Raw genomic sequence first — 12,449 nt, 5'->3', positions numbered from 1 at the left:
GCCCTGTGTCAACTGTGAAGACCTTCAAGTTCCTGGGTACAACCATCTCCCAGGACCTGAAGTGGGAGACCAACATCAACTCCATCCTCAAAAAGACCCAGCAGAGGATGTACTTCCTGAGACAACTGGGGAAGTACAGTCTCCCACAGGAGCTGCTGATCCAGTTCTACACTGCGGTCATTGAGTCTGTCCTGTGCTCCTCCATCACAGTCTGGTATGGAGCAGCCACTAAACAGGACAGGAGCAGACTGCAGCGGACTGTACGGGCAGCAGAAAGGATCATCAGCGCCCCCCTGCCCTCCATCCAGGATCTGTACCTCTCAAGAACCAGGAAACGGGCAGGGAAAATCATCACAGACCCCTCACACCCTGCACACAGAATTTTTGATCTGCTGCCCTCTGGCAGACGGTACAGAAGCCTGCAGACCAGGACCACCCGAAACAGGAACAGTTTCTTTCCCCTCGCCATCTCCCTTCTTAACAGTTGACCTGTCACACTGCTCCCACTGCCAGACTGCAACTGCACCTTATGTACATTTTGTAGTATTCATTCCACCTCATTCATTTCTGTGTTTTATGTATATAAGTTTAGATTCGTTATTTATGGTTGGTTTACATAGCTTTGTGTATGTATGTGTAATGTGTATATATAGACACTTGTGTGTGTGAGATTTACATTGCTGTGCTTGAGAGCCACCATCTACCGGAACCAAATTCCCTGTATGTGTCTGCACATATACTTGGCCAATAAACACGATTCTGATTCTGATTCTGATCAGTCTTTTATTCATAGACCTATGTGGATCAGTAGTTGCCATTTAAAGACAGGCTTCACACTTGAAAATACCCTCTAATCTGGGCCATATTCCAACCCAGATGAACATACATCTTCCACCACTTCTGTTTCATTGGTTTTCAATTGAATTATATTTAACGGTCAAAGACAATGTAGGTTTGAAAATACAGTTCAAAAATAAAAGTTTCTCCCAACATCGAGACGCAGCTTCACTGTCCATGAGTACCACCTCAGTGTCATTTTAGGAACAAGGTGAATCTAGAATTTGAATACAATAACTGCTTTTTGATACTTTTTTACTGATTCTTAGAGCAAAAATCATACACAGCATAAAAGACGAGCATAACTTCCGGTTCTGACAAGTAAAGCCAGTGCGTAAGTTTCTTAAACTTGCTAGGGGGGCGATAGCTATGGTTGCTAAAATGGCCCACTTGACCTCTGCAAACACGGTTTATGTCCTCAGTGCGCAGCTCTGTGTGCGTTTGGATCCCTCATCATCGTCACATCTGGTTTAGAATGTAACGATAGCATCAAGATGATGAGTGCAAAAAATCTTGAAGCCTAGAACAGCAAACCAGTGAGTGATGTCACGGATTTTGTATTTAGCAGTCATACTACAACAATCAAAACAAATTTTCTAAAAAAGTAAAATAATTCAAGGCATTTTTTTATTGCAACAATAATCTAATATTGTAGGTATTAATATATTATTTCTGGTTTAAAATCTTTTTTTTTCCTTGTACAAGTTTAAACAAAATAATGTAGGTCCCAATCAAATTTTTCATTTCATTTGCACATGCTTTCTTTCTAACTAAAGAGGGGGGAAAAAAAGAAACAAATGACCATACCAGCATAACATTAACAGATTTTGCCAAACTGGTCCGAAGCCAAAATGAGCTCAGGAGCAAAGGATCAACTGGGGGGAAATAAGCATTAACTTGCTAAAAGAGGCTACAACAAAGCAGATGGTGAACACCACTGGGAGAAAGGGATGTGGTGGAGCTTTGACCACATAACAGCTGCAGAATGTATCAGCTCGCTCATTCAGGGAACCACGATAGAGACAGTCAGCTAATGATAGCTGCCACCCTCTTCGTGGTTTCTTTTGTGACTAGGTTTCAACATGGACATACTCTGAATGAGACTGACACCGATAGCTTTTACCTTACAAGCCACCACATAATTGTAGCTTCACTATAAGTGATATTCTTTTCTCCCAAGTGCACAAGTACACTCAGAAATGAGTCATGGTAGCCAAAGAAGCCAGTAAAAAGCAAACATTAGCAGCATCAGACTGAAATTTGATTTTTAAAGTATGGTTTTTATTCTCCTTCAAAAACACCACCCACTCTGTATTTTTATAAAACAAAAATAAGCTAGAATCACTACTTAAATTTGAGATATATTGGTTTACTTTTTAGGATCACAGGCTCTATAGAGTAACTGACAGCATTTTTTAATCTGATCTGCCCAACAATGCACTTTTCAGCATAGATCTTATTCACATGCTTATGATTAATGGGTATATGATATGTATATGATTAGCAATCATCCACCATAAATCATGGGAAATATTAATAATATTTGGTGTTCTTTCCTTCCAATCTCCCAAACTAATAAAAATAATTTGCTTTACTTTTGAGTTTTTAAAGCATTTAATCTGCGAAGGTGCAGCCTAACAAGATTCACTAAAAGGTCAGAAGTACTTACTGTCCTAATGCCTTATTTTGTGCTTCTTGGTTTTTTTTTCGTGAGACCTTTACAGTTTAGAAAATGCTCCCACAATGTGGAGTTGCATAAACACAGGTCAGTTTTTATGTTTCCAATACAAAACTTTAAAAAGAAAATAACATTAGGGCGTGAACTAAATTTCAGAGATAATGCAACATTGAGTGGGATGCTGAAGTGAAGGCTTGTGTTTTCTTGCATGAAAAATCTTCTACTTTTCTTCCTCGAAATGGATATTTTTTTACTCTTCTCTGAACCCTTTTACTGCTGAAACTAACCATTAAGTGAATGCGAGATGCTTTGTCCAGCCAGCACTAAACTGTAATGTTAGAGCAACAAAAAGCCGGCAAAATGCTTTCCAGTGAGCATTGAAGGCTTGAAGGTTCTGAGCATCTTATTCCTGGGTCAATGTGTCTCTGTTTTGCTACTCATGTGTACCACAGAACAGATCAAATGAAATCAAATGAAATTTAGAAAACTACTTTGTTTTCACTGAACGAGAGCCAAGCTTCTGCTGTGGTTGAATTTAAAATAATATCCCTGTCAGTACCTCCCGCTGATTGGGAAGGACAGACCTGGTAGTGTAATCTGTGACATGAGTCAACACATTATGAACACATCTGCTGCGTAAATGAATAATGCAATCATCTGACATGGTTTTTCTGTGATCACAAATGATCTTTTTCCCCAAATGCTTGTCAAAGCAGCTCCCTCTTCTGTGAAATGCACTAAAATCTTCTTGAGCTGCAGCTCCTGGTCCCCATGTACCGTTACATAAGGTTCAAGTAAAATATTCATCAGCTTCTCTGGATCACATCTGTATGCAGCTGAGTGCTGAGGAAACACTTTTCAGAAAACCTGCTAACTACACCAGGGTGGCTGCTGCTGCCTTTAAAGTGGTTTGTGTGCAAATGCGCATGATTACTTTTGTACGAGACTGTTTCTTTGTGTGAAGCATTTATATAGCTGGTATATTTGAGTGCTGCAATTTTGCACATGGTTTATGTATGTAGATATGCACACAGATGCATAAGCATGTGTACAAGTTGGTTTTACCTCACCAGTATCCTGAGTTGTTAGTTGTGTACATACTTTGCCTTCTTTTAAATCAAGCATTTATGCCTAGCAACAAAGCTAGTAGACACAGTCCTCCCTGAACTCCTTCTACTTATTATTATTATAATAAGTAGACATTTTTCTTCTTTGGGGGAAGTGCGTGGGGGGGGGGGGGGGGGGGGGTCTTGGTGGCAAGGAGGAAGTTAAAACTTTCTGAGCCCATCAACGGCTCCATCAGGGCCAGAAGAACGGGCTGGCATTTGGCTGACCTATGGATCCCTGGGAAGCTATAACTCAAAGCCTTGGCCTAAATGACCACACACTGCTCCGCATTAAAAGTTTGCTGTTAAATTTGTGTAACTGTAACAGTTTAGTTCAGTCTTTTTTTTTTTTTGGAGTGTTGCAACAGTCTTTGATTGATTTATCACTGTGATTTGATTGATTTTCAGAAGAGCGATTAAAAAGTGATAGTATTGAAGATGGACTGGCTTGCTATCAGTCTAGTGCTGCTTTCTCACCCTCCATTTGTCTGCATATAAAAAAGCAGAAGAGGGGAATGCATTGCTTATATGCATTGAGGATAAAGAGACAGGAGATCAGAGACATTCAGATTAAATATGCAAGGACAACGCTTACATGCATTAATGAAGAAGCAATGAGCACTGTGCTAATGACGAAGGATTTGAGGCTCCCATGCGAGAAAGGGATCAGGAACGCACTGCAGGAGATGCTCATTACTGTGGCCCACACCGACTCTTACCTGTGTGAGTGCACATATAGGCATACTTTATGAAATGGAGACAGAGAGAAATGCAAAGTTCATGCACAGGGTTCTGTGTGCTAGAGTATATTTTCTACTGGTGTGTACTGAACATATCCGTACGGAGATGCACAAACCTATACACAGACTTTAACAAAAACATTTACACACATTAAAACATATAAAAGAATGCACGAGACCTTGGCGTGTGTGAGGAAGTGCGTGTGTGCCATCACACTGGGTTCACACTGATTAATGCTGGGGGCCTCGAGGAGGAGGATACATCCCATGTGGTTTGTAACACTCTGGAATCAGGGAGCTTATCAAATAACACAGACTGCAGGCTGTTGCTGTGGAGTATTAGATTAACTAATACATAAATAAGCATAAAAAACAAAATAAAAGCCTCATATCCATCTCAGCTAAATCTAGAGCCGTAGCTAAATCTAAGCATTCCAGGTCATTTGCATTGCATTTTATTTAGTGATGTGAATACTACTTTTCATTTTCCACTTTACATATTTTTGATTTTTAAAATTACTCAACCTATCTGGAAGTATGAGTGGTGCTATAGTATTAATGGCTTCTGTCCAGATACACTGCAGTGCAGCACACCTACACACCAGCTACCCCACACCAAACTCCTACAGTATATATATCAGCTTTCATGCTTTACTTCACATCTCACTTTTTTTCCCCTTTTTTTTTGGGCTTCACTCACATCACCTGTAAAATGAACACATTTTCACAGGCAATGAAATAAAAAAGAAACATGTCCTAATCATAGTCCAGTTATAATAAAAAAGAAAAAAAAAAAAAAAAAAAAAGGAAAATCACACAGCAGAGCATCTCTCCTGCATACCGCTGGCGAATGACATCACACTGGAAGGTAGCAGATAAAGCATTGAGTCTGGTCTGGTTCAGCAGTTGTCTAGGATTTGGTACTGGTAATGAGAACACTGATTGGTTGATCAAGGGGGGAAAAAAAGAAGTATAGAAACACATTGTACATCATGCTCCTTTGGCTTTCATTTACATCATCCAACAGTGCAGCTAATGATTATTTTTCATTTTCATTCATTCATTCACATCCATCAGCCAATTATTTTCTAAGTTATGTCGCAAATAGTAAAAATGCCCCCGGAGTTTCCCAGAGCCCAAGGTAACAAATTCAAATTGCCGACCCTCCGACCCTCAAAACTACACTCCAGAACCTGAGATACTGAATTCATACATCAAATAAGACAAAGAAGAGTAGCAAAATAAAACAAAGCAAAAATACATGAATTAACAAAGCTTTGAATTAGAGCTGGGCGATAGAACGATAACGATATGTATCGCGATATAACTTTTACTTGATAGAGAAATTAAGCTATCGCGATAGACCTCGCCGCTCTTGTCCTCTTAAAAAAAAAAAAAAGGTCAGCCGATCCAAATTCAGTAGCGCAGAGCCGAACCAATCACAGCCGCAGCGTCACGTCGCGTGACTTGTTACGTACAGCATAAGTGCCAAGCCGCACGTGTGTTTGTCTGGGAAGCAGCCAGCGGGTAATGGAGCCAGCGCATAATGGAGGAAATGAGTGTGCCGACTAGAAAAATCAACCGAGCGTGACCGAAGAGAAAACAGATGATGGTTCCAATGCCGGAGAGATTGTCAAACGGAAGAGCCATAGAAGTTCCGTAGTGTGAAGGTATTTCGGCTATTTCAAGTCTGACAAAAAACAGAGTAGCGTGCACTGTAAATTGTGCCGAAAGCAAGTCTGGAAATACAATAAACTGGTGCATGCGTCACACTGTGCGCCACGTTATTGTTTCGGTGAAATGAATTTCTACAATACTGTTACTGTTAATTGTACTCTCTGCAGTGTTTAAATGCTTACATATACACACAGTTACTGTCTGTTCTGCTTCTATGCCCCAGCTTTGTTTACTTTTTCCCACCGAGGCTTCTAGACTTCTGATTGGCCAACATTTCTGCACGGTTAGGAATCTAGCGCCACCTGCTGCTTTGGCATGTTCATAGCAGCGTTTTCCTTCATTTCTGCCTTTGTGTGGACGGGATTATTTTTTAAAACGAAAACGGAAAATCTCCGTTTTCAAAAATACCCGTGTACGTGTGGACGTAGCCTCAGTCTCTGACTGGAAGCGCTAATTCGTCATTCGGCTTTTGTCAGACTAAAGTAACTGTTAAAACTGTTTGAAAAGCTCAGCTATACAACAAGGAGAGATTGAGAATTTCCTTTTAGTTCTCAGTTTATTTGATATTGACAAAAGTTAGTCAGTTTTGTCTGTTCTTCTGTAAAACAAACTAAGATTTATTTTTAGAATTAATACTTTGTTTCTAAGTGGAATTGACAATTTAGTCTGTTTCGTTTGTTCTATTTTGAAACTTAAACGCTTTAGCGGCTGCCTTTTGTGTAGTTTGCAATATTTGCCTTTATTTATCTGAAAAAGTCTCATGTTCCTTAAGTACGTCTACCCTGTTGAACTTATTATGGGAAATAAATATTTAAATAAAAACAAGCTGCTGATTATTTCACATTTTACTTGTGAGCAACGGCACATTTAAATCTTACAAATATAGTTATTTGGCTTATATCGTGATAGATATCGTTATCGCCTGAAATGAAAAAAACATATCGTGATATGAAAAAAATCTCATATCGCCCAGTTCTACTTTGAATTAAGCATTTGGCTTAAAAATAACAAATAACTAATCATTAATAAACTAATGAATGAAAAATGAACATATGGTAGGCTGATCAACTCTTTATTTCACCAACACCCTTTGATATTTTCATGACATTGCTGTGCAAAAGTTTTAGGCAGGTTTGGAAAAATGCTGTAAACAAAGAATGCTTTCAGAAATATAAATGATTGTTTATTGGCCCCAAATGTATTCTGCAGCAGCACAATGACCCCAAACATAAAGCCAAAGTCATTAAGAACTATCTTCAGCGTAAAGAAGAACAAGAAGTACTGGAAGTGATGGTATGGCCCCCACAGAGCCCTGATCTCAACATCATCGAGTGTGTCTGGGATTAGATGAAGAAAGAAGGATGTGAGGAAGCCCACATCCTCAGAAGATCTGTGGTTAGTTCTCCAAGATGTTTGGAACATGTTTTGACCAGCCGAGTTGCTTCAAAAACTGTCTGCAAGTGTACCTAGAAGAACTGATGCTGTTTTAAAGGCAAAATATGGTCACACCAAATATTGATTTGATTTAGATTTCTCTTTTGTTCATTCACTGCATTTTGTTGATTGATGAAAATAAATGATTAACACTTCCATTTTTAAAAGCATTCTTTGTTTACAGCATTTTTTCCTCACCTGCCTAAAACTTTTGCACAGTACTGTATGTAAGCGTGCAGTGTTTAATAAAGAGCTGAAACAAAAGCAACTTGGTTGCCAGTACAGAAACGTGCACGAGATAAAGGGTCTCAGTTAGCTGGTTGGCAGCATACACTGTATATAAAAGATGGAAGTAACCACTGTTACATCACATAATATTCTGGACTCCACAGTTTGAAGCATTAGTATTAGCATTTTGGTTTCCACCATGTTGATTTTCTGGAGCCTGAGGTTGCCATGTTTGGACAAGAGGATAGACTTCTAAGTTACGAACTAACGCTAGTGTGTTTGGTCAGCTGCCAGAAATTCCACAGGTGCAGCACACCTGAATTACAGTGCTGTCTGTAAAGTAATTACATCTCTAATTGCCAAGTGATGTCAACCACACAAAGACTGTCTGTCACCCACATTAGAGGAGGCACAATCTAGTAGACAGCAAATGGCTGCAGGTGCCACCACATCTGTGAAATGAAGCAGCCATGCTGCAAACTTAATGTGCACTTTAACCAGTATCCAAATGAACATGTTATTAAAAAAAAAAAGAAAAATTATATATAGTTGTTATAAAAAGGTACAATATCCATAAACATGCTTTTTACCACGTTTAAAAGTGGGAGTCTATGGGGACTGACTGGCTTTTGTGGCCACTCTAGGAAGAGGAGTTTTTGACACTTTGTATTAGCTTCACTTTTCAGCGTCGGAGGCAGCTACTAGGACTCTTATATATAACAGAAGTTTAAATAAAAAGGCTGGTTTCAAAATATACTTGGGCAGCCCTCAATATACCCACGTGTCCTGCCCGAGTAAAATCTATGTGTGGCTTGCTGTGCTTTCATCTGGTGTTGTGTACAGTGATACAGCACTGAAAAAATGTCCAGCAGTGTGCTTCGAGTTGAATCTGCAGCTCCTCATCTAACATTTTAGATACTGACGTTTTAAAAGAATTGATGACAGCAAACACCTGTTCTGTTGAAGTGTCCTTGGGCAAACACTGAATCAGCTGAAAGAATGTTTTTGAGTGTGATAGAGTTCCCCTTTGACCTTGCAGCATAAGCAAGAAAAGGACAGTAATAGACACAAATTTCCATGCAAGATCAAGGTGAAGGTAAAATCTGGAGTCAGGGTCTTGTATAAATATTAAAATATTTTTTTAGCCCCAAGTTTGTGTGAGGAAAAGTTCCTGGTTTTAATTATCACTGAATTTAAATCAGCCACTACCTCATCTCACTGAAAGTGATTTGTCTAATATTTTGCAAAAAGGTGTAATTACCCATGAAACCTTTTCAAATATGACAGTACTTTTAAAAAACTAGTTCTTTTTAGTCAAAAAAGGTTTGCTATTTTGTAGTGAGCCAAGCGTTAAATAGCAATCATACCTTTGGTAAAGTGAAAAAGAACTATTATGACTGCCATGGCTGACTGGCGTGATAATAAAATCTGTATTGAATAATTTATCAAATGTCCAAATGTCCACGAAGAGAACATATTTTTTTCTGTAGTGTAAACAAATGTAAACACTATTGTGATCAAGGGAAAGGCTATAGGCCAAAAATGAAATCAAATCCTATTAATCACTTTTGTATTGTGACAGGCAATACCTCTCACTGCTTAGCAACCAGCTCCTCCAGGGCACCAGCCGGGATGAGATTTACCCAGGCATCTCCTCACTAAAGTTATGAAATTGGTCTTTGTGTGGCAGCAGATATCGAACACTTATTGTTCTCTCACATTGTTCAGCGGCTTGTACTGTTTTCCATCCGGTGTTATTAATTATTCAAACAAATACAGTATCTACGTGCATCACTGAAGCAAAAGCATATGTATTTTTCAGGCTAATACATCATTTGGAATTTGGAATCCATTTTTTTTTGTGTGTGTGCAATTCGCACATCCCAACAAACCAAGCTAATAAGTAATGATAATCTTACCTTAAACAGGCGTAATATATTGGCCACCATGATGGAAACAGAGCTGGAGGAGGCTCCAATAACACCTACAACCCTCTCAGGTTTGGTGATAATGGGCGCCCCCCCACCGAGACATTTGACATCTGTGCCGTCCTTCTCGATCAGAGCCTGCACGAAGGTGAGAGACTGCTCCAAGGCGTGAGTGTCCCTTGAGCAGGTGTCCAGGATTCGTGCTCCCAGTGTGATGTTGGGCAGTAGATTATTGTCATTATTGATGCGGTCAAGGGCAAAGAGCATGGCCTCCAGTCTATGTATACCCTTCTCCTTCTTCAGCTCCCCACACGGCTTTCCATCGTGCCCTCTGGCGTGTACTGGGAAGAGCCCACCTAAGGAGATATCCCCATCGATGCGAATAGAGTTCAAATGTGTGTGTCCTGGCCCTTTGGGTTTGGCCGCCTGAGCGGGCTTAAGGGAGGTGTAAAGAAGCAGCAGCAGCAACAGAGGAGGAATCAGGCCGTTTCTTTGAGAGCCGGTCCGTTCCGGTCTACACACCAGGGGCTGAAACATGACCACGGCCCAAGCACACATCCACAGTGTACAACCAAACCCAGCAATTGGAAAACAGCAAAAGCCAGGTATTACTTTATGATGGCCAGAGGGTTAATTGCAGTACCTCTTGAAGCAGTTGGCACTGAAAAGGCTTGCTCTCATGCCTCTCCTTTCTCCCAAACATTCAATTAAAGTAGAATATGAGCTTGGCTCTTTCACAGGATGTAATCCTGTTCTCGTCTCCTCCCTCACTCTCTCACTCCATCTTCTGACCACAGTGGTGGGCAGCTGCTCTTGTGTTTGCTGTTATTCACAGACATGCCTATGGAGATCTTTCACTTGGGGCATTAAAAAGAACAAAGGTGAACGATAAGCTTTCTTTCTGTCTCTCCTTCCCTCTATCTGTGTCTCTTTCCTCTCCACCTCAATCAGAAGTTTTTAATCTCCCCTGTTCCCCTGGGCAGGGATTTGGTATATGTCAGAGCCCTCAGGCCTGCTTAGGTCCACAGTCTTCAGAGTGAATTCCTGAAAGATGAAAAAGAGTAGAGAAGTGAGACATAGCACAGAGAAAACAGGGGCAAAAAAGCACAGGGATTTGTATTGGTCTAAGATTTTTTAATACTTTTTTCCTCAACCTTTTTACTGCAGTATTATTATGCGGAAATGAAGAGACAGTTCTGGTCCAGAACTAATTTCTTTCTCTCACACAGCCTGCCTCTGTTTACCATTCTGCTTTCAGTGGGTTGCCATGGACTCTCAAGGTTGAGAATGATCCCACATGCTTCATTTTCACCTATCAACCATGTCAGCAACACATTCAGCCACAATCACAATGCTGTGACATTCTCAGACTATCATATTTCCCATTTCTCTGTCAATTTTCCATCAAATTGACAAATTGAAAAAGTACTGACATTTTTATGGTTCCACTAACATAAGACTGCGCTGACAGCATTGGTGGTAGTAATGAGGCTGCTGGTCTGTGGCAGTACTTTGCTCAGAAATTAGTATTTATCAGTCTATCAGCATTTCCACTATGATATATACACGTCTTCAAATCTTTTCATTAAAAATACAAGAGTTTAAAGAAACGTCCAAGGGGCTGAATAAGCTTCTCATATAGAAGATTTCCCTTTGTGCCTAAAGAACCACTTCAGCATTACCTGGATATATTTCTGCTTACAACAGGCAAAACCAACTCCATATAGATTCAGTATAATATAACAAAATACATATGTGGGCCTCAGAGTCACTTAAGTATTTTAAGCAACAGGTTTATGGGCTGAGTTTGAAACTAACTATGAAGAGCCACTTTTATGTCCAACATCTGTCTTAAAGGAAACAATGCATGTTGAATATGGAGCTGTCAGGGAGAAGGAAAACACAAGGACCACGGAGACAATTGATGGAGAAAGTAAAAAAGAATATACGGAAGGCTGCTATGACAGAGGAGGATGTAGGGATAGGGTGAGATGGAGGCATATCATCTGCTGTGGTGAGCAGCCAAAAGAGGAAGATGGTCTACCTTAAAGGGGAACAATGACATATTTCTTTTTATCCTTGGAGTGTATGAAAGCGAAGAAGCCATTTCTAGTTCCCTTCCCCCTCCCTTTAAACTACCTTTCTTCTGATTGGCTGCCCCTCACAAAATAAGATTTTTTTTTTGACCAGCATGTGGGCAGCATGTCTGTGTGCACAGCTAGAGTTGTTTGCCTGAGAGAATCGTATCAGGTATATATCTGCTCACACTGACATCATATAGATAGCTATAGATTAAAAAGAAGAGGGGAAAAATTGCTAAGCAGAACATTTAGAGCAGTCAACCAAAAACATGTAGAAACAGCACTCTGAGTCATTAAAACCTCATTTTCTTGTTATATCAAACTGCATTTGTTTTTTTGTTTTGCTGCTATGAGTGCTGTTAGATGATGTTACGAGATTCTTTGCAAATTCAGGTGTCGTAAACAAGCTCATTGGTTACATTTGAATTTAAATTTGAAGACGGATTTTTAATTTCTAAGTTGATTCCTGTGACGCACATCTGGTCATCACTACCCTGCACTATTATTTCTGCCCTCCTCCTTTTTCTGCCTGAGATAAAAAGTACACACATGCCTGACACACAAAATATGCCACTATTAACCATCTTGTATCTACACGTCTACACCCTTCTCATTCCTGAAGTTGTAATAACTTCTAAAGGAACAATCTCCCTGCACACAGTCACAAAATACAGCTGTAGACATTGGTTTTCCAGCAGAGTGGGTTGAGGCCTTGCATCGGCAACGGCGGAGATTCATTG

At 40.0% G+C, this 12,449-nt stretch overlaps 1 protein-coding gene across 3 annotated transcripts in view; it reads right to left on the bottom strand.

The window, feature by feature from the left end:
* The window catches only part of LOC147331189 (metabotropic glutamate receptor 4-like), a 201,446-nt gene that overhangs the window by 153,216 nt on the left and 35,781 nt on the right, over positions 1-12,449 (bottom strand). For all 3 annotated transcript variants that reach the window (XM_086293323.1, XM_086293326.1, XM_086293325.1), the window contains exon 2: positions 9,620-10,672. In XM_086293323.1, the coding sequence (XP_086149449.1) occupies positions 9,620-10,186 (567 nt within the window). In that variant the 5' untranslated portion in view covers positions 10,187-10,672. The remainder of the gene's footprint in view (positions 1-9,619; positions 10,673-12,449) is intronic.

Source organism: Aulonocara sp. 'chitande type north' Nkhata Bay, linkage group LG5 (genome assembly GCF_057382095.1).
Source record: "Aulonocara sp. 'chitande type north' Nkhata Bay isolate Kocher_YH1m ecotype deep benthic linkage group LG5, A_spYH_male_GT1.1, whole genome shotgun sequence".
Taxonomy (NCBI): domain Eukaryota; kingdom Metazoa; phylum Chordata; class Actinopteri; order Cichliformes; family Cichlidae; genus Aulonocara; species Aulonocara sp. 'chitande type north' Nkhata Bay.
This window is presented reverse-complemented; position numbering and strand designations above follow the sequence as displayed.